General features: G+C 35.9%; 4 protein-coding genes and 1 long non-coding RNA gene across 8 annotated transcripts; all 5 read right to left on the bottom strand.

The window, feature by feature from the left end:
* LOC130497656 (uncharacterized) lies at positions 1-767 on the bottom strand. The gene is made up of 2 exons (XR_008936656.1): positions 139-767; positions 1-49 (listed from the first exon to the last, which is right to left on the bottom strand). It is a non-coding gene; the product is annotated as an uncharacterized LOC130497656 (long non-coding RNA).
* A 2,583-nt stretch (positions 768-3,350) lies between these two features.
* On the bottom strand, positions 3,351-6,128 carry LOC108818416 (protein ACTIVITY OF BC1 COMPLEX KINASE 3, chloroplastic). The gene is made up of 4 exons (XM_018591382.2): positions 5,642-6,128; positions 5,325-5,552; positions 3,791-5,236; positions 3,351-3,677 (listed from the first exon to the last, which is right to left on the bottom strand). Exons 1-4 carry the CDS (start codon positions 5,966-5,968, stop codon positions 3,549-3,551), a joined length of 2,130 nt encoding a protein of 709 aa, XP_018446884.2. The 5' UTR covers positions 5,969-6,128; the 3' UTR covers positions 3,351-3,548.
* A 203-nt stretch (positions 6,129-6,331) lies between these two features.
* On the bottom strand, positions 6,332-10,593 carry LOC108814327 (sodium/hydrogen exchanger 6). Its single transcript, XM_018586874.2, has 22 exons — positions 10,273-10,593; positions 10,129-10,180; positions 9,881-9,940; positions 9,747-9,771; positions 9,568-9,653; positions 9,362-9,473; positions 9,211-9,273; positions 9,090-9,109; positions 8,917-9,011; positions 8,650-8,678; positions 8,534-8,565; positions 8,393-8,440; positions 8,236-8,296; positions 8,048-8,145; positions 7,881-7,956; positions 7,769-7,788; positions 7,560-7,657; positions 7,366-7,475; positions 7,145-7,228; positions 6,923-7,023; positions 6,726-6,829; positions 6,332-6,623 (listed from the first exon to the last, which is right to left on the bottom strand). Exons 1-22 carry the CDS (start codon positions 10,454-10,456, stop codon positions 6,574-6,576), a joined length of 1,608 nt encoding a protein of 535 aa, XP_018442376.2. The 5' UTR covers positions 10,457-10,593; the 3' UTR covers positions 6,332-6,573.
* A 582-nt stretch (positions 10,594-11,175) lies between these two features.
* LOC108816031 (serine/threonine-protein kinase BLUS1-like) lies at positions 11,176-16,524 on the bottom strand. Of its 4 annotated transcripts, none has more exons than XM_056990518.1 (23): positions 16,391-16,524; positions 15,634-15,707; positions 15,245-15,428; positions 14,913-15,167; positions 14,713-14,837; positions 14,579-14,623; positions 14,408-14,489; positions 14,264-14,332; positions 14,009-14,179; positions 13,840-13,905; positions 13,644-13,712; positions 13,468-13,566; positions 13,281-13,348; positions 12,951-13,157; positions 12,718-12,806; positions 12,545-12,639; positions 12,376-12,435; positions 12,149-12,280; positions 12,013-12,061; positions 11,866-11,930; positions 11,729-11,790; positions 11,579-11,630; positions 11,176-11,494 (listed from the first exon to the last, which is right to left on the bottom strand). In XM_056990518.1, the coding sequence occupies exons 3-23, from the start codon at positions 15,401-15,403 to the stop codon at positions 11,489-11,491; spliced, it is 2,025 nt and encodes a 674-aa protein (XP_056846498.1). In that variant the 5' UTR covers positions 15,404-15,428; positions 15,634-15,707; positions 16,391-16,524; the 3' UTR covers positions 11,176-11,488. The 4 variants fall into 4 exon arrangements, with proteins under 4 accessions (XP_056846498.1, XP_056846497.1, XP_018444095.2 ...); XM_056990517.1 differs by having other exon boundaries at positions 15,245-15,432; XM_018588593.2 differs by lacking the exons at positions 15,634-15,707; positions 16,391-16,524 and having other exon boundaries at positions 15,245-15,467.
* Positions 16,096-19,245, bottom strand: LOC108814676 (ubiquitin receptor RAD23b). Its single transcript, XM_018587293.2, has 12 exons — positions 19,057-19,245; positions 18,715-18,876; positions 18,380-18,418; positions 18,251-18,295; positions 18,084-18,154; positions 17,673-17,850; positions 17,493-17,597; positions 17,346-17,411; positions 17,011-17,058; positions 16,799-16,908; positions 16,625-16,709; positions 16,096-16,533 (listed from the first exon to the last, which is right to left on the bottom strand). The coding sequence occupies exons 1-12, from the start codon at positions 19,120-19,122 to the stop codon at positions 16,417-16,419; spliced, it is 1,092 nt and encodes a 363-aa protein (XP_018442795.1). The 5' UTR covers positions 19,123-19,245; the 3' UTR covers positions 16,096-16,416.
* Positions 19,246-21,098: the final 1,853 nt, after the last annotated feature.

Consider the following 21,098-nt stretch of genomic DNA (forward strand, 5'->3'; position numbering starts at 1 on the left):
CTGATTAGTCGCAGAAGGAGTTCGAGTACTCGTCATTGTGGTTATAGATCTGAAAAAATAAACGTGAAACGGTGAGAATGAGTAAATTGAAAGAGACAACGTTTTATGTTCATCTTTTCCACGAGTTTGATGACTTACCGGCGTTAGGGTTTACAGAGAAACGGCGCTACGGTTTACAGAGAAGAAGCGGCGGCGCTAGGGTTTAGAAGAAGCGGCGGCGCTAGGGTTTAGAAGAAACGGCGGTGCTAGCTAGTGTTTAGAGTAAGCGGCGGTGAGAACGTTGGTGAGCACGGTGGCGAGGGCGACGGTTTGTTCGGAAATAGTGGAAGCGGGGGCGCTAGGGTTTAGAGGAATCGGCGGCGCTAGGGTTAGAAGAAGCTGCGGCGACAACGGTGAGAATGAAGTGAGATAGATAGCCGACGTTGAGAACGATGGTTGTTCGGAAATAGTGGGAATTCGAATCGCCTTTGATATCGCCGGTGAGAGAGAACTGTTAGGGTTTCTGTTCGCGGAAAATGAAAAAAAAAAAAAAAAATCACCTTATATATTGGGTAAATAATCCGGTTAGCTTTAAAAGTACATTGGTAAACTTTAAGGTTTGGTCCGGTTTAGACGACTTATTCTGGCTGATAATGTACATCAGACGACCTAATATTTAGTCGTCTGGGAACAGAAGACTAAATATTAAGTCGTCCAATACCCTAAAATGAACCCCTAAACTAAAATGACTAAATTAACTTACTAACCACGTTATAAAATCAAATTATACTTCAATAGTGTTTACTATACACAGAAACGAACACGCCTAGGTAATTTTAAAAATTTTCAAAAACGGTTTTAATGCTTTCCAAAATCTAACCCTAAGAACACATACAATACTACAACATATGTTGATGAAACATAAACTAAAGAATATCATGACTCACTACTTTCACTCATCTGGGCTGAAAACAATTGAAATTTGTTATATATTAATTTATATCTCTTAAGACATATGTTAATTACATAATTCCAATTTTTCACTTATCAAAATATTTTTTACAAAATTTTTAAATTATGTTTAAGAATAACTGTCCAGACGACTTAACTTAAAGTCGTCTGGACGACTTATTTTCAAGTCGTCTGTTTACAGACGACTTGCGAGGGGTAGAAACGTAAAAAAAAATCCGTTTTTTTGTTTGTTCACAAGGAGATAGTTGTAATTTCAATAGCCTTTTAAGTTACTTTTGCCTTTGACCCAAGTTGGGGTACTCTTTTGGGTTTGACTCCAAGTTTTGAGTCACAATTGGTAATTCTCCCAAAAAACAAACTGTTACACAAAACTATTTTAAAACCATTTCATGATAAAAGAATACATCAACATAGAAGACACATCCTTTGACATGTTAATAAATTTTTGTAATTAAAACTAATATATTTGAGAAATGATCTCCAAAAGACAAATATAATAACAACTTTTCAACAAATGCAACTTTTGGATGAAACAACACCACTTCTGGAATTAATTTGGATTCCTATTATTAATAGATAAATCAACTTCTCAATCTGAAGGAGAAATTGGTATTGAATATCAATTTCTGTCTTTTAGTTTTATGCATAATTTCATTTGATGAACTTTATTACAATTTTTAGGATGATTACAACCGTCATTCAGAAGATGCATTTACATTAAAATTATTCAAATAAAAAAATTATGGATACATGATAAGGTTTTATTTTCAAACAATGTAAGCTTCAAAAGAGATATAGAAAGCTATGTAAAAATGTTTAAGTTTTGCTTATATTTTACTTATACATTTCTTTTTATTTTGTCTTCAATATTTTTATATATTTTGTATAATTATTATCAGAAATAAATTCATCATCAAAGTTATTTTATAATTTTATTTCAACGCTTTTAAACAATTATATACAGTCACATTAATTTTATGGAATTATAATTATTAAGATTTAGGACTGAAACAATATACTTAAATTAAAATGAAAATTAAATTATGTTTTAGACCTTTTTGGGTGGTATCTACCATTCTTAGTTAAAAATCAACATCTTGTTTGACTTTATATCTCTATGTATTATCGAAAGTAACAACATTAGATTCAAATACTCATTGATAAACATGTATTCATTCAAAAAAAAATTGAGAACCAGTTATTCACCATCAAATAATTTATACAAACAATAACTTAATCTATCTTATTAAAACAGAAACATTACAACTTATTCTAGGTGAATTTTAAAGTTGGAAATTATGTAATTAATGTTATATTAATCTACTTATTATTAGATATGCCTTTTTATAAATAATTATTATCAACCATTACCATAGATTTTCACTTCTTACCTTATTATTATATATACTACGCATATTTCCTTATATTGCATATATTTTACTATAAGCTAGATACATCCCCTAGCATATTATACTATAAGATAGATTATTAATAATACATCTACTAACATATAACAATATACGACATATTACTAATAATATAATATATTATATGTATTCATTAACTTGCATTTATCAATATTAACAATACTATGAAGACGACTAACTCTATACTTTGAACATATAAACCATGATATACTAATTTATAACAAAAATAATATTACTGTTACAAATTAATTTTTATAAAAATTATTTATAACAGCAATTTGTTATATAAGATAAATTTAGTCAAGACCCAAATCTCTTTTTCTGTTCAGAAAAAAAGAAACCTACGAATATATACCATTAAGCTAGCCAAAAATCTTCCGAATAAATAATAAATTTCACCAACCCAAAAAATAAATTAAAAATATAACAAAAGATACTATGTTTGAAATTTAGCTCACTAGGTCGGGTATAAATCTATTCATTTCAGGTATGAGTTCTTCGAGTTCTCAACATTTGGATCTAATTAGGTATTTGATATTTTTTTGTCCTGATCGATTTTTTTCGGTTCCGGATCATTCTAACTTTTTATATTATAAATCTTAAATAATATACAACATATATATAAAATATATGAATCAAAAGATAAACCTGCACAGGCGCGCAGGTCATGATCTAGTTATCAATTAAAGCAATAACCATATCTTGCTAGGAGTTCATACATAACATTTTAAGTATCATATTATATATGTTTATATTCTTATATTATAACATTTCTTAAAATGAAATTCGGTGAATTTCAGCTACAATTCTCATCAGTTGGTATTTTTAAAACTTGCAACTTTGTTGGGATCTTTAATCGTCCCAAATCGTTTTCATTCGACGTGATGACTTGTTTTCGCTCATGGTCCATTGTTTTCATATTCTCCTTTTATTGTAAGATATAAATATTTAAATTAAAAATAGAGAAAAAAGTTTTGAATCGAAACCCACACTTTAATTCTTTTGGATTCAATTTCTCTGAAAATGTGTTTCTTGTCATAAGCTCTTTGAATTTTGTTTTTTCACTGATAAAAATACAAGGAGAAAGAATGATACTATGTTACTATAACATGAAGCAATTCTGTGGTTAATATACAATTAATCCTTTCATTGATGACAAGAAAATATGATCTATGCATTTGGTGATGAAGACGGTGTTGTGGCTCGAAGTAGTTGTTGCAGAAACCTAGCAGCAAGACGTTGCCCTACACCTCCTGCAACACGTCCTCCAAGTCTTCTTGCTTCCGGTTGTTGTAACACCTGATTAACAAACAAACAACAACAATCCAAGAGTATACTTGAGCACATACATCACTCAAAGTACACTATTGTGATTAGGTTAGTGCACAATGTCAATGATATATTATTATTACCTGTACTATTGGCTGCAAAATAGCTGGGTCAAAGCTTTCTGAAGACTGAAGAAGGCTCCATATTCTTGAGACCTGGTCCCTTAGCTCAAGAGTGCTTTCGAGTTCCGCGGCACTCATTGTAAGAGGACCATTCCCATTTCCATTGAAGACAAGAGATCTCAAAAACACAGGCATGGAATTGTATGTATCAACAACAGTCCCCAAAGCAATTGCTTCACTGACTCTCACAGCTTCTTTAATCACCAACAGTCTAAGCTCTTCGCCGTTTGGATCAAGGAGAAGCTTCAAAACAGGTTGTAGAGCCTCTTTCGCTGAGAAATCCCTATCTTTACTCCCCTGTTGAAGAAGGTTCTCAAGTCTATTCCACCTAAACTTCCCATCTTTGAACAGAAGCTCGATAAGAGCATCTCTTAGATAAGGGTTCGGATCAGTGAGAAGCCTCTTGGCAAAATAAGGGTACGATGCAGCTAACACTTTGAAATTAGGATCTGCGTAAAGTGCCAAGCCTTCAAGCACAGTAAGCGACCTCAGAATCAAAGCATAGTAAGGTGGGACATTAAATGGATACTGATAGAAGACAGCACCTAAACCATCAACCAGGGTTTTAAAATTGAGCTCGCTGACCGTATAAGTAAGCGCATCGTCAAAGAAGTCTCTGAGAGCTGGTACGATGGGAGTAACATCTACATCAGGGGACAAGAACTTCAAAGCATAGTAATCTCGAGCCATGGCTTCGTAATCTCGGTTGACCAGATGAACAACATGGCCTATGATAGCATACCTAGCTTCCTCCGGTGTCTCACTCATCATGCCAAAGTCTAGAAAGGCAAGTTTCCCATCAGGTGTTGCCAAGAGATTACCAGGATGAGGATCAGCATGGAAGAAACCATACTCTAATAACTGCCTTAAGCTACACTGGATTCCTGTATTCACGAGGTCAAGAACCTTCAAGCCTTGACTCTCGATAGCAACCTGTTCGTTCAGTTTAGTTCCCTCTACCCACTCCATCGTTAGGACTTTGCGGCTGGTGTAATCCCAGAAGATATCAGGCACAAGAACATCAGCTTTATCAGCATAGAGCTTCTTAAACCTCCTAGCGTTCTGCGCCTCCTGGACGTAGTTCAGCTCCTGATAGACTCTGCAGGCGAACTCGTCGATAAGGGCGAGGACATCGGTGGTGATGAAGTCTGCGTACTTGTTGACGAGTTTCCCAACTCCTCTGATGAGGTAGAAGTCGAGGCCAATGGCTTCTTCGATCCCAGGGCGTTGGACTTTGACAGCGACAACCTGACCTGAGTACCTAAGGTGAGCTTTGTAAACCTGGCCAAGACTAGCTGCCGCGATCGGCTCAGGGGATACAGAGGAGAAAATGGATTCTAGAGACGTATCTAACTCTCTTTCAATGCAAGCAAAAGCTTCTGCGTCAGGGAAGGTTGGCAAAGCATCCTACTTCAACAGAGAAAGACAAAGTTAGCGAGAGAGAGAGAGAGAGAGAGATGTTCTCCTATAAATCAAGAAGAGAGGTGAAGTGAACCTGAAGCTCAGCAAGTTCTTCGAGGTAATCAGGTGGACAGAGGTCAGGTCGGGTGGATAAACCTTGACCCAACTTAACAAACGTAGGCCCGAGACGAGTGAAAATCCTTCGGAGCTCACCAGCTCTCTTCTTCATGTTCAGCTCTAGCTTCCCTTGCCTCTGATCAATCCCTAACTTCAGCGCGAAGCCACCTAAAGCTGACAATATCTCCACACTTCTTCGCAAAGCCTGGTTTTTGGCAATAATCATCTCTCTCTCAGTTAAAAAGTTGAAAACTTTAGAGAGAATTCAAAACTCAGGAAGAGCTATAATAAAACCTTGAGAGGCTGAGAGCCATGTTTCTTGGCGATTAGCTCCGGGGAATAAACAGAGGCATCAACTGCACGACTTAAAGCTCGTGCCTCCGCTTGAAGATCATCCGCGAGATCAGCCCGTCGGTATTGGAGTTTAGAGGAAGGGGAGGGGCTTGCCGCAGCTCCGTCTTCTCTGGGCTTTGCAGCTTGAACAAGAGCTGCACGCGTTATTGATCTCTTCCGATTCGCCAAGAAAAGTTTGGATTTTTCACCGTTTCTTCTCGAATTGCGTATGGAAACACCGTCGCCGGTTAGAGTTATACCCAGCGACTGAGTAGCCACGAGACTCATCGTGGTAACTTACTCCGGGAAAATCAGAGAGAGACGCCAGTTAACAGCCATGAAAGAGAGAGAGATAGAGAGGTTTAGAGGAGATCTTGGTTTGTGGTCCACACTTTTGGCGTGACGTGTTACTTTCTCTATTAGAGGAGCATTCGGACAGCAATTGAAACCAAAACTCTGTCTACCTAACAAGCTTACTTTTAGTTATGAACTTATGATAACGTGGTTTACTCATTAGAGTTCGGTTAAGTGAACCGGTTTGTACCGGATAGACTCATACTTATCTTTCTATCTCGATATCTTCTTCGATCGAGTCGAGACTGATTATGTTGAAAACACTGATAAAGCTTCGTGGGATATTGGATATTGATAAAGTATAATCTCAGCCATGGCCATTAAGGTTTTCTTTTTGTCTAAATGTAATTAGTCAAAACAATAATCCACTAAGGTTTCATGGTGAGGAACACAGTGAAAGTAAAGTGTATTCTGACTACTACTATTACTCTCCGACCACGATACCATTTGTTTTTCTTTTTTATGTACACCAACCGCTGCTTCACTATGATGTCTCACTGTCAATGTGAACCAACTCGGTTTCTCTCTCTCATACAATTTTATCCCCTGTTATAAAAATCAACTCTTCTAGTAAAAGGAGTTATTTCTTCTGCACACACAAAAAAAAGACCAACCCGTTTCAAATTTTAATGGGTGTTGATAAATAATAAAAGCTTGAAATAGTGGGGGAGTATAATCAATATGTTGTTACCATGGTGTTGCTCATTGTTATCATCATCATCATCATAGTCTCCGTTGTTACTTGTGAAGAACGGTGTTAGGTAGTTCTTGTCTAGTTCTGTAAATGACGCAGCGCTGGCACAAAAACATAACAGAACAACACGAATGGTTTATGTTTTGTTTCTAGTGTGTTAATGCAAACTTAAAAGCGATTAATCAGTAATGTACCTCTTATGAAACTCTCTTAGTTTTGTCCTGAATCCACTTCCTGATGGTGAATCTTCATCATCAAACCTAGTCATATACCGATTGTTCACCACCTCAAAGCCCTGACCAAAAACATTAGAGAAAAAAAGAAGATAGTCATTAACCATGTTGTGTTTTCAGTATCAAGAGACCAGTATATATATATATATATATATGTATATATATTACTTTCACTCGACTTACATCACCAAGGGTTGTATCATGGCCATCACCTACAACCTCTAGGGCTTCAAGCATTGTACCAGTGGATCCTCCAATAAGCAACACCTGAAATCCATTTCAGTAAGCATCAATGATCAGATAAGATGCAATATAATTTGGCTCGGCGATCAAGCAATAGAAACCCTCTGATCGGGTAGTTCAGTTATAAGCAAACTGTTAGTTTTTAAAGAAGGATGGCTTACCGTTACAACAACAATGGCTGTAGTTGCTGTGAAGATAGTTTGACCATGTCCTTCTGGGAGATCATGAACAGATTGCAGAGCAAGAGCAAAAGCCATCGCACCTCGAAGTCCTATGCAATCCACAAGTCTTGTTTACTTTTTACTTGAGTACTGAAAACAATACCTACATACGGAAACTAAGAGCAGTATCTTACCACTGTACCAAAGAGCTTTTTGATGCGTCATAGGTATTTTCCTATGGGCAGGTCGTACAAGGTTGACCAAATATCCACAACCAAACACATTCGCTGCCCTGAGTAAGACATACACGCCAGTAGTAACAGTATCAGACACGAAAAACAACACACAATTTGCAATTTGGAAATGAATGCATGTATACGTGAAACAAAAAAAAAAAGCGTACCTCGCAATTACTATGAACAACTGAGGTTCGTCACGAAGGATGAAAAAGTTAAGGAACAACAGCAGTTTATACAATCTGAATTTCAAATGAATAAAACTTGTGTAAAGGATACAATAGAGAAAAGGATGAATCCCACGTGTGACCAACTGTGATTTTCCATGGCAATATCAAAGCCCATGTAGATGAACCTGTAGATTTTATCATTTGGAAACGTAACGTCAAACCATTGACAGAAATCAACCATCAAAATGCTTGAGAGTGTACGAATCAAATGTATACACAAATGTCTCTGCGAGGGAAGATATCAGATGAAAAAAGGAAGACACAAATCGCTGAGAATTTGTAGACAAGTTTGAGTAGGTGTAGTGCTTCATGACCTGAAAGGCACAAGCAGTTTCCATTATACTACTTTACTTTTGGCTGAGAATCATAACGCACAAGACTCATAGAAATATAAAGAAACTTACAATCCCAGTAAATAGAATCGATACGATGCCAGATAGACTGAGACCTTCAGCAAGCATGTATCTAGCACAAGGAAAACAAAGTTAACAACCGTACAATCTCTAAGAGCGTGAACTAAAGAAGACAATAAAGCAATTATATAAGGGATATATTACTTACGAGAAATATGGAAAAAGCACAAAGAGGCAGCACTCCAAGTTCTGCAGACTGAAAAAAGGAGTGAGAAAATCAGAATAAAATATTTCAATGCGGACAGCGGACCATTAGAAAACTTTCAGACATAGAACTATGGTCACTCACTTGTCAACATCTAACCCTGCATACTTGAAGAGGTGCTTTGCATTAAGGCTAACAACTCGTTTATGTATGAAATGAAACAAAAATATTTCATAAGAAATAAAACCGAAAAAGGATATGAGAGCTGATATAAATCCAACTCCAACCCCTGCAGAAGCACACATTTGTCTCTATTATAACCCACAAAGCACACATATAGGAAAATATAATGACATTGGAAAAGTTGAGATGCTTGAAAGATCAAATTTAGTTTGGTATTCATATAAATAATTTCCTTGGGTTGCTCAAACTTGTCAATAACTTCAAGATATTTAGCAGCGTCCATGCCAAACCATGCATGTTAGCATACAAATATAGAGAAAGGAAGGCATATGACAGAAGCAAACCTGCAGACATTGAACCGACAAAGGTTTCGAGAAATCTGACTATCACCATAAAGAAATTCTGACCAGCTGATTGACTTCTTACCAAGGACATTGTCCTGCACCCCAGTTTAAAGCCTGTTTAGAATATCATACGATATCGTCTTTCACAGTATATTTTGAATTAGCTTACATACCTGTACAGAGATATGGCCATCTTCCAAAAGCAACATACAAAAAGAGAAAAACCTAATAAGTAATGTGATATTTTTCATTCTAATCTAAGGAATCAGAAATAAGTACTCAAACACTACTAACAGCATCATTCAAAACCGATTCTCCAAAGACCAGAGCATACAAATTTACATCCGATCCAAGTTCCTGCGAAACAATACAGTAGTAAGAAGTGGGTAGATATCTCCTGTTTCGAAAATAGAGAATCTCTCAGAAAATCAGCAAAAGGAAGTACCTGAAATATAGACAAGACAGTGACAGGATCAGTGGCAGAGATAAGGGAGCCAAACATGAGACACTCAACGAATGGAAGTTTGTACATGAGAAACATCACGCCGCCGAGGTACCTTCAATAGAGAAAAAAAAAAGAGTTTATGAATAACAAAAGGAGGACCTTTCCAGTCAACAAAAAGAAGCCATTCACAGGACAGAGATACATACACTAGCACGCCAGTAACCATGGAAGCCACAAAAGTTCCAAGTACAGAAAAAGTGACAATGGCTCCAAAGTTCGAAAAGAAAGGTTTCTGCATAAAATCCAACAGCAAAGTAAGCATATCAAGAACAAGGATCCGATCTGAAACAAAAAAAATAAAGACATAAGAGGTCTCTGCACTTACGGGTTGTAGACTGAATCCAGACTGGGTGCAAACAACTAAGTCAAGGAATAGAACATATTTTGTTGCCAAGTTGAGAATCATGAAAACAAAGTATGACACATAGAGATGTATGTATGTGTAAAACAAAAGGATATAATATGATGGGCGGTAGCAGAAACAGGAAGAAGAACTCATCGTGGAAGTTGAACCATGTCCTGAACAAAACGAAAAAAATTGTTTAGCATTGGAGAATACTCGCATACGTATTAACAGATAATTCTATATATAAAAGTAATTATACTCCGTTGAGTTTCCAGGTTAGTTGAGAAAGACAGATAATAGCAATAAAAAATTGATAATTATATTACTAAAAAATCAAAAAGAAGAACTTCAACGAACGAACCTTATGCTAGTCTCCGTGTTCGAGATGTTCGCTAAACCACCAACGATCAACCCTAATTTTTCCACAAATTTCAACAAGGAATCAAATCAAAAACCTTCGATCGCAATGCAAATGAGTGAGGAGGGCAGGGGGAAGGAAACAAACCGATGAGAAGGGAAGCACTAGCTTCGGGAAGATAATAGAACTTATGACGGCGAAGGACATGGCCAAGCACGAAAGAGAGGACAAGCATCATGATCTGAAGCAAAATCCCCACTCCCGCGGCTTGCTGCTGCTTCTCTTGCCCTTGCGGATCGTGAATCGCCGGCGAAATCTGCAGCTCCGACATCTTCTTCACGCCTCCCCACACCCCCAAAATTGAGATTCTAGGGTTTTCTATAAATGTTTAGTTGATCTCTCTAAGTTTTGCTATTGTTCGTGTTCTTTGTTTGTTTGTTCACACCGATGTGAGTTAATGAAACTCGTGGGATGGATAGAGACTTTCTTGTTTTGTGAGTGGAGATGCGTTTTGCGTTTTATAGGAATCCGCGTCCCCACTGACTTTTCAGGTGGGTTTCCGTTTTGGGCTTTAATGGGCCTACGCGTTTTTGCGCGATAAAAATTATTGGCCCAGCGGCTCTATAGATAATTAAGAATTTCTAAATTCTAATTTACCGTTTACATAAATTCCACAAAATATTCAGATTAATTTTTTTTTTTCGACTGAAAAAGAATATATTTCTTTTTTGAGAAAAAGAACATATTAACTTGAAAGTATGTTATCTGAATATAAACAGGGGGTTAAAGCCATCTTATTTAGACTTTTACTACTCAAACTTCTTAGATAACTTAATACATTAACAAATTATTTTATTAATTTTAATATACAGAATTCATGGATTGTGTGTTGGACTATGCGACATGAGGCAAGCTTAGTTGTTGCCCCATTGTCCCATTGAGTTAGTGAGAGAGATGAATTCATTTACACGCATCGAAGACATACACATATATTACAATACACAATTCCACATATCATCATCATCTTACGAAGATGCTTCTCAATAACCCTTCTTGTAAAAGTTCAAAATAATAATAATAATAACCCTTCTTGTATCAATATTACACATATCATTATGTAACCATGGTTATCAAATAGCTACCATGGTACATATTACTTAAACCTAAAAAGTGAATTATATAACACAGAACGTGATATTAGGGACAAGGGAGTGATGTACTTATGCATCAAATTACAAAACATCTGAAAGCAAATCTTGCCTTCATTAGATCTCTTATATCTTATTGATATACTTATTGCTGAGGATGAATCAAACTTCTTTTACTTATAGATACCACACATCTCCTCAGGTTTCTTAGGAAATCAAACCTGTGAGAAAATTTGAACAAAGGACGCATGAGTTTTGAAAAGATTGCAGATAGGATGATTGCATTTAGATATATTCAAGCTTACATGGGCGTGCTCGGTTTTGCATTTCTGAAGCTCTTCTTCTGCACAGATGAGCCTATGGACACACACACAAGAAATAATATTTGGCTTATAAAACACAAACAACCTGAGAAAGAAGTATTTTACAAGGAGGAGATTGTCAAAGTTACTTACCTCCATTGCAGGTCGGTTATTTCATGGAGCAACTCTTTCTCTCTTTCGTGTGCTGCTTCAAGCTGTGGTTCAATGAAGAACAATTCTGCTGAGTTCTAATTCGTATGATTCAATACTGTTTGCAGATGATTACATACCATTGATTTCTCAGTAGGAACTACACTAGGTTGTTGTACGTTTCCTGGTTCAACTGAACGTCCTTCTAAATGAGAGAAACAAAGGAAATTCAAACCCCGTTGCAATAAGAATGCAATAAAAAAGTGTGAATGGAGACATAAATTAACCTGTCATCTCTCTGTTGGTGAGTACTTTCATCATATGCAGAATGCTATCCTGTTTTTTTTTTGGGACGATGTAAATTATGCAATAAAGTGTTTCATCTTTATTACTTGGTATAAAGAAAGCATAAGGCATACATACCCTTTCCAATATATTGGTTTGCAGAACTGGATATACCAGCGGGTAAACGTATGAGCTGGTTAGGTTTGGTAAAGGGGCATCAGCTCCTGAAACCGAGGGAGGTAGAGAAGCAGCAGAATGGTGGCCGAGCACCTACATAACCACAACAATGTTTTGTTTTGTATTTCTCTTTTGGATAAATAGTTGTGGTAATAGATATTGATGTTTCTGCAGCTGATCAGGCTGACCTCGGAACTATTACAAACCTGCATGCTGTGACTCTTTTGCAATATTGGAGATGGAACCACCTGATAAAGGGAGAAAGTGAGTATATATAGAATAAAAATCCTTTCAAGTAAGTTAAACAAACAAGAAACCGCATGTTTCCCTCTTGAAACCAGAAAAAAAGGAGGTTACCTTGTCGATATCAAGATTTTCAGAAGTTACTTTAAACCGCCCTCTTTGCTGCACAACTGGTGGCTTTGATTTGTCGTCAGATTCATCTAGGCTCACTGACACCAATACACCATTTAATTAATTAGTAAAAGCATTTATCCACATGGATGTTTTGATTGGATACAAATGTATACATGATCTGGGTGGTTTAACAGCCAGCTCTGTTGGTACTTCATCTCCATTGCAGGTTGACCCATTTTGAAGTTGATCTTGGGTTTTATCACTGGGAATTAACATATTAACATACAGATTACATATATAGTCAGTAAATATGAGCGTTTACATCAGGTTTTAAATTACTTTATAAGAGACAGGTAACGGTTAAACACTAAAGGTATCTGATGATACTACATGTTAAAGGACTAACCTCTCTCCTTTACTGACACAGCTTCCTGCTAGAATCTCTGTTGGTTGATTGGTTGCGATAGATGTGGAATCCGTTGATTTCCCATTGTTTGCATGAGTACTTGCAACAGTTGTATTATTTAGAGACAGATCCTCATGACGGGGAGAGGAATATACATAGTTATCATAACTGGGGCTGGCAAGACTTATATCATCATCAGACTTATCCCTGCCCAGCCAAAGAATATTGATTTTGTTCAGTTTATTCACCTCTAGTTGTTCCAGACAAGTAGATAACAAAATGAAAACTCCAAAATAGAGAACATCAGAGCTAAAATTAGAAGATAAAAACCTTGCGATACTTAGAGTTCGGTGCATTAGGGGCTGGAGATGCTTATTAGGAAGTTGACAAGTATCTTCCTGCAGAAATTAAGTAATAAAGAATTCTTAAACCTTGAGTATATAACTAACAATGATGAAAAGAAGAGAGACATTTCCAGAACATCTAGCTGAGGAAAATTCTCTACAAGAGGGGATACCTGAGTCTCTGACTGCATATCCAGTTGATCCAGAGCCTGCAACGAAGTTGTGCTTTCAGATAAACTGGTCTCCGATAAGCCACAGTCTATGTCCTGAATCTGGTGGAAATAAGAAAGTCATAATATGAAGCACAAGTGAATTACTTTTTATGGGCTAGAGGAGACCAAGTTTGTACCAGTGAAGCTTGGGCTTTCATGTCATCTAGATTGAAATTCCACCCACTAATACCTCTCTTGTATTCATTCTGCATGTTACTATGACAAGAGGTTAAAGGCTAAATACTCTGTATAACAATTTGAGCTGTAAACCAAAATTTCATGATTCAAACATAAATAAAGAGAGCCAAAAAATTTTGGACTGGAAACACAAACCTGGGAGAGTTCCTCCTTCTCTCCATCTGCCATTTTCTGTTGTGCAAGCATATCTTCTTCCTTTTTCTGCATACAGAAAGCATTTCCCCCTCAGTTTTTGTCATGAGAAATTGAATGATTGATAGAACTGAACAGATATGGAATATCTACTTAGTACAACATATCCAACCTTAATTGCTTGAACACGATTAACAAGATCTGGTAACCCATCAAGAAGTTTTCGAGCAATGTAGTCGCTTGACCTTGCTTGCTTGAAAAAGGAATGCTTTAACAATTTTTTGGCAGATGGGCGTTTAGAAGGGTCTTTGACTAGACAACTTGCAATCATCTGCTTGAAAGACTGAAAATACAAGGGCAGGAGGGAAAAAGTGAGATGATAATTAGCCAACAAAACTGAGGAAAATGTATACTATTGAGCATATACCCTTGAAAACTTCCTATCTCTTTCATAATCCAGCCCTGGTGGTGCATTTTGCAAGGTCATAAGCAGAACCTGAAACCATATTTGTTTTAGAATGAAGCTATAAATATTATGGAACTGAAATCAAGATTTCACAACGCTATGAACCTTCATTGGTGGATACTTAGAGAAAGGAGCGTGGCCATGTGCAAGCTCTAGCCCAGTTATACCAAACGACCAAATATCCGCCCTGAAGTACATGTTCCAAATAAGAAATACTATATTCTCCTCTACTAAACATATGCAAAATAGACTAAATAATTCGAGGTTTAAACTTACTTGAAGTCATAACCATGTAACTGCTCCATGACTTCAGGTGCCATCCTGTTAAAAAGCAAGAAGCAGTGGATCATTCACATGAGAAGTAAATTCAAAACTGTTGGGGACAACGTTTACCACCACCAAGAACATACCAGCAAGGTGTTCCAACAAATGTGTTCCTCGTGCGTTGCCTATCACCAGAATCAAAGAGACACGCAGATACACCAAAGTCTCCCAACTTGATTGCACCACGAGCACCGAGCAGAATATTCCCCGCCTGAAACAAAACACTAATCAATAAGAAGCCCGCCCCCAAATACTTTTCTTTATCAAGAACAGAAAAGTTACTGACTTTGACATCACGATGAATGTGACCATGCTGATGGAGATAGTCCAATCCCTTCAAGGCCTCACGCAGTATCGTAGCTATAATAACTTCCTCAAAGCCATCAGGATAAGCAGCTTTCAATATATGAAGACAAGAACCACCAGACATGTAAGGCATGACGACCCACAGAGTGTGATCACTAACAAAGGAGCAATGCGATTTCAACAGATTGAGATGATCAACAAGCATCATCGTCTGCGCTTCCCGAGAAATGTTATTCTAACAACAAACAAAGATAATAAAAACACTTAATTAGATTAGGTAATGGGAAATAAGAAAAACATACAACGACTCACCAGATCGCAGTTGTCTCGTTCGAAATCGAGAATCTTAATAGCAACGACTTCATCGAAAGGGATGCACAAGGCACGGTGAACTAAAGCACTGACGCCTTGTCCGATCACCTCGTAGATGGTGTAATGCTCTGGCCCTATCGGATACTTCTTCTTCTCCATTGTGAGCGGCGAAGAAAACTTAAACCTAGCTGGCAAAGTTGTTTAAATTGATCAACAGAATAAAAAAAAAAATTATAAGGGAAACAAAAATAAAGATTCTGAGACGTAATCTCTTCGTGATTATATAATTCGCGAAGAAGTAATAGTTACCGGAAAAATCACGATAACCATATAAAAATGATCTGCAGGAAACAAATTATGGAGGGAGAGACAAGGAAAGAGATAGATACCGTGTTTATGAAGATATTGATGATGATGAACCCTTTTTTCTGCTTTTTTTGGTTGCACTTTCTATCAAAATTTTCTGCTCAGAGAAAGATGATTGAAACGAAAACGAGAGAGAGAGTCAGAATCGGATCGCCGCTCAAAAGCTTTGTTGGCTGTGAATATCTGTTAAATTTGGAATCCCGCCATTTTAGGTCTCTTTCTGCTTTCCTTTTTTAACAGAATATCTTGTAAAATCAAATTAACTTAATATTTATCCTTAAAAAAAACTGACCGTCTATGTTTCGTTAAATATTTAACCACGAGTGGATAAGAAAAATTACAATTACAGTAGTTTAATAACTTTAATGGTTAGATTTTAGATTTCAGAAATAATCCAATCCGGTTTAGGGCCTATAACTAAAGAAAGGTTAAAATATCAAAATATAAAATGACTGATTTTACCAATTTGTACCAAACTAAACCGGTTTTTCCAATAAATCAAAACATAGGAACAGTTTGGATATGATGAAATATCTATTACACTTTTTTATGTTTATCCCCTCGAGAGCTACGTGATCTTTGCATCTCTGCTCACATAAGAATCTATCACAAACGCAACAACCACATCAATTGTAAGAAAAAACTCAAATGGAATAAAGAAAATTCAAGCCAAAAAGACAAACTGAAGTAAGAAAGAGAAAATCCCACCACACTATAATAATTCTGAGAAGAGATAATGTCAGTTAAATAAAGCCAAGATTTAGATGAAAAGGGACAAACTTTTCAAAGAAGAGTGGTTTGGAAACTCAGTCTGCAAAATCTCCTGAGTTCTCCAATAGATAGTTAGCTGCCAGTTCCTCGTTACGGTCGCATGCAAGAAAGGCTTCTATTACTAAGTCTCTATCAAATCCCATTGCCTCTAGCTGTTATAGAGGACAAAAACAACCCAGTCAAAAAAAAAGAAGGGTTGCATTGTGGAAATAGAGTGTTGCACAATTACTGGTGTTTCTTTACCCGTTGAATAGCTTCTTGTTCTGCTTGGGTGACGTTGATGGCATGTGGTGTTTCTTGCTCAGGTTGATCGAAAATGTCTGCATCCCTGATGGGTTTTGTTTCAAGTTTTGTGAATCAGCATATAATTACATCTGGCAGAACCTTATAGTACAGTAGACAGACTGGAGAACATACCCGTCAGATCCCTCATAAGGCTCGTTCACCAACTGAAGAAACTCTGCCTGGTTCTCTTGGATTAGCCTTAGAAGTTGAGGGTTTTGCTTTCCAAGTTCCTGAAGCATGGGCTGGTGGTAACAAAAGCAGTGGTTTTCAAGACAAGAAGCACCGATCCGTGACGAGTCTTACAAATTAAAGGACAAGGATAACGAAAATTAGGCTGATCTTACCTGGAGGATTTGAGGGTTGGAATGGACCATGGTGCGTAATTGTTGGAACTGATACAATAACAAATACAAGATGATGAGTATGCCTGGTGAAATTCGCCAAAGTTAGAACAAAAAGTCAAACCATATAAACACATTTAGCTTATCCTCCCTTGTTATATTGGTTATCATAGAAAAGACATTTCCACTTAAGTTGATGCAACGTGTTGCTAACCATATCCATAACCATAATCATTCACTCGAAATCATGGGTGGTGGGGATGGCGCCATAAGGTTAAAAGAAAATAACTTCCAAATTAGGGGAGATGCAGAAAAAAAGAAGAAGTTGAAATAGCAACCTGATCATTGTTTCTAAGAAATTCAAGCGTCCCAAGATCACCAGTTCCAGCAGCGGTAACTGTTCCCTAAAAAGAGTAAACCATAGAGTGAGAAGGTAACTCAATATACCAATCAAATCTTTTGTATACACAAATAATACTAAATACCTGAGGGAATAAATCCAAAGGAGATGAGTTAGGACCTCCAGATGCAGGTGGGACAGGGGCTGCACCAGACCCTGCCACAGCTACTTCAGCAGTTTCAGGAATCCCCTACAATATAAAATTTTTGTTAATAATTTAATCCTTTAAGCCCTTAGGGAATAATGCCAAAGAGAGAGCCCGTACAGAGTAGAGATAATCCACTGCTCTGTCAGGGTTGTTATGAGCAGCACGAAGTGCACGAGTAACAGTTTCTTTGTCCCAGCTTCCGCCTCCCATGTCCATTAATTGTTGCACCAATGGGTCAAGACGATTTCCACTAACCACGGTTGAAGCAGCTTGTCCATAAGTGTCAGTCTGTGTCCTGCCACATACAATTCAAACGGAGGAGTGTATAGCGTATCAATGAAATCCTGAACAAATAAGTTTTACAGCATGTACAAACATGGAAGTTTTCGGAAAACCATAAAAAAAGGCAGTGGGCAAGAGACAGCGGAAAAATAAATATGAAATCCTGGTTCGTAGACGAGAAAAAAGATAGCAAAAAAAAAAAAACTCTTCTCTAAAGAAGCTTAATGTTTCAGTTATAAAACTTACGCTGGTTGATCTTGGGCAGGAACAGGTGAATCAGGCACAGCTGTAGACTGAGTTGTAGATGGAGCTGCAGGCTGGTTATCCAATACGAAATTGTATTAAAAACAGCCCAAGGAACGTGCTGCTGCTCACCGCATACGTCCACAAGTAAATATATGTAAGTAAGTTACCTTAGTAGAAGATGTGGTAGACGTATTAGTAGTAGTGGACGCAGGCTGTGAAACAGAAGAAGGATTTTCCACTGAGAATTACACGAAAGAACCAGCAACATGCAAAAATATGAGAAACGGATAAGCTACCTGAGTCGACGACTGACCAGCTGAACCTGCAGTTCGGCTCTACAGTTCATCATAACCAAAAGACAAGGACAATGTCAGTGCCACCATACGCTAAATATTTCATAGAAAGGAAACAATAACGAAGCAGACAACTAGCATTATATGCCTAAGAGCATTCAGTCCTCAGGTTCTGTCCTTTATCTAAGTCAGTACTCCGATCAAGAGTAGAATATCCGGCGGTTACAGTTCTTCTCTTAATGTATCTTCAAACATTTCATTATTTAGGAGTTTAAGCTACTGATCTAAGCTTCCACTTAAAATAATATTAATTGAATGTTGACGTTGTGGATAGGTACCTTGCTAAGCATGACGACAAGAAAGCCTTCCTCAGTAACCTTGTTCTCCACCAGAGTAGTTTCATCTTTCAAAACTTTACCATTGTGAATCAACAGTTGCTGCCCACATGGATAATTATCCTTCCCTTGTGAATCCTCTATATTCTTCTTCACCGCCATTATCTTTACAATAAAAAAAAAAAAAAAACAAGCACATTCATATGTATATTCGCTAGTCACATTAAACACTAATAGAGCTATTAGAAATTGTGGATCTGATGCTATTCGTGTGAGGGAACCTACGTTTCTCTACTCTCCCTTACGGCGAATTTACTCGTGGGAAAAAGGGACGAGAAAACTAACCGTATCGGAGGACTGAACCCTAATTTCAAACTGACGACCCATGAGAGTCTTAACGGTGAGCTTCATCGTTTGTTGGATACGAAATCGACGGCGCTGGCTCGGGGGAGAATCGACGGAGAGGGAGAGCGACCTAGAAAGGCAGTAATCGAAGAGATCGAGGGCGACGCTGCAGAAAAGCCGACCGTAGTCAGTGCGTTTCGGATTTTAAACGCGGCAAGAGATCCCCCATGTGCTTTCCACGTGAGGCATTTTAAGTTTTTGTCATAAAATATCAATTAAAAAATAAAATAATCAAAATAGTATATTTTTGTTTGAAAATTTTAATATTTATTTTTTGTTTTTAAATATTTGAATACATTTCTAAAACTTCACCTCTTAATTCTAAATTCTTTAATAAATGCATATTTATAATTCAATAAAACTTATTTTAATCACTTTTATTTTTGTGATGTTATTTTATGACAAAAGCTTGGTTTAATGCTATTTTTATTTTTTTTTCTCTATAGAGGTAATCCAGAATTATTTATAGCTTTAATCAACAAGTGGGACATTAAGATCAATAATCAGTTCCATCTTTTTTTTTTTTTGTCGGCTGCCCATCTTAATCAGTTCCATCTTAGTACCGGAAAATGCTAATACACCATTTGAAATTTGAACCACCATTAAAAATTTTACATTTTAATCCTCTTGTTGAAATTGTCGGCTTTGAGTAATTCCAGTAAACTACAGTTTAGATTATTTCGAAATCAAAAAAATATTTATATTGTAAAAAGTTTATCAAATAAGTCACACGGACCGCTTTGTTTATGGATTTTAAATTCTAACTTCTATCTTATCAAAATAAAACTTCTATCTTATTAAAATAGAAATACAATTTAAATTAACTTTTAGATTTACAAAATATTTACAATATAATATCATTAAAATAATTAAATGAGCATATTTTTAAGTAATTTTTGTCTTTTCCAAAATAAAGCAATAATTATTCATAATTCTATGCTTTCCATATCTTTTTCTAAATTGATAAAACATTTCCTAAACTAAATTCACAATAAATTCAATATAAATCTTTTGACTAACATATCTATCTTATTAAAATAGAAATACACTTTAAAATTAACTCTTAGACTTGCAAAATATTTACAACCTAATGGCACTGAAATAATTAAATGAACATATTTTAAGTAAGAACAATACTTGTATTCACCCCTGAGATGAACTTTTCTAAAATTAATAAAGTAATAATTATTCCTAATTATATGCTTTCCTTATCTTTTCCAAAATCGATAACACATTTCCTAAACTAAATTCACAATAAATTCAATATAATTTTTTAACTTACCTATTTCATATTAATATTATGAAAATTAATGAACATCAATAACATACACAAAATATTTATGTAACAATATGAGTTACATAAATATGAGTTACATTTTGTCTCATTCTCATCGACAACTCACGTTACTCTTCTTCTTTTTTTGAACACTCTTTTTCTTTACCAATATATATATATATATATATATATATATATATATATATATATATATATATATATATATATTACATGTACCATTATAATTATTTACCAACTTACCATGTATATAATATTATTTATTAGACATTATCATAAAATTGTAATTCACAAGAAAATAAAAATAAACATTTATATGGATGTACGGGTCATATTTTTAAAATGGTGAAAATACAATTAACGGTTTACAAAACAAAATAAAATTAAACAATATAAAATTATTATGCTTATAAATGTTATTAAATAATTATTTAACACAAGTAGATTTTTAAAATATATATTATCACTTAGACAAAATAAATATTTATTCACAAACATTAAAACAACAACCGCAAGGGCATGGTTTAAATGTACACAAATTTAAGTCCATTTATAATTTCTTATCAGTTACAACAATTTTTATTTTCATTTTATTTTCTTAGTAATTAAAATCTTAATTTTTATATGTTCCAAATTTGATAAAAGTTTAACAATCATTTTATTTTCTTACAAATGTTATAATTAATGT

Source organism: Raphanus sativus, chromosome 7 (assembly GCF_000801105.2).
Source record: "Raphanus sativus cultivar WK10039 chromosome 7, ASM80110v3, whole genome shotgun sequence".
NCBI classification, from domain to species: Eukaryota; Viridiplantae; Streptophyta; class Magnoliopsida; order Brassicales; family Brassicaceae; genus Raphanus; species Raphanus sativus.

Coding starts and splice junctions, on each gene's coding strand:
- LOC108818416 (XM_018591382.2), bottom strand. CDS start 5,968: ATGAGTCTCGTGGCTACTCAGTCGCTGGGTATAACTCTAACCGGCGAC. Junction 5,553..5,641: donor ATGGCTCTCAGCCTCTCAAG/GTTTTATTATAG, acceptor GCCAAAAACCAG/GCTTTGCGAAGAAGTGTGGA. Junction 5,237..5,324: donor AAGAACTTGCTGAGCTTCAG/GTTCACTTCACC, acceptor CTGTTGAAGTAG/GATGCTTTGCCAACCTTCCC.
- LOC108814327 (XM_018586874.2), bottom strand. CDS start 10,456: ATGTCGGAGCTGCAGATTTCGCCGGCGATTCACGATCCGCAAGGGCAA. Junction 9,941..10,128: donor AACACGGAGACTAGCATAAG/GTTCGTTCGTTG, acceptor CGTTTTGTTCAG/GACATGGTTCAACTTCCACG. Junction 9,012..9,089: donor ATGGCCATATCTCTGTACAG/GTATGTAAGCTA, acceptor ACTGGGGTGCAG/GACAATGTCCTTGGTAAGAA.
- LOC108816031 (XM_056990518.1), bottom strand. CDS start 15,403: ATGGAGAAGAAGAAGTATCCGATAGGGCCAGAGCATTACACCATCTAC. Junction 13,567..13,643: donor TGAAAGCCCAAGCTTCACTG/GTACAAACTTGG, acceptor TATTTCCACCAG/ATTCAGGACATAGACTGTGG. Junction 12,807..12,950: donor TGTGTCAGTAAAGGAGAGAG/GTTAGTCCTTTA, acceptor GTTAATTCCCAG/TGATAAAACCCAAGATCAAC.
- LOC108814676 (XM_018587293.2), bottom strand. CDS start 19,122: ATGAAGCTCACCGTTAAGACTCTCATGGGTCGTCAGTTTGAAATTAGG. Junction 17,851..18,083: donor CCTGCCCAAGATCAACCAGC/GTAAGTTTTATA, acceptor TGTATGTGGCAG/GACACAGACTGACACTTATG. Junction 17,059..17,345: donor TTCTTAGAAACAATGATCAG/GTTGCTATTTCA, acceptor TTATTGTATCAG/TTCCAACAATTACGCACCAT.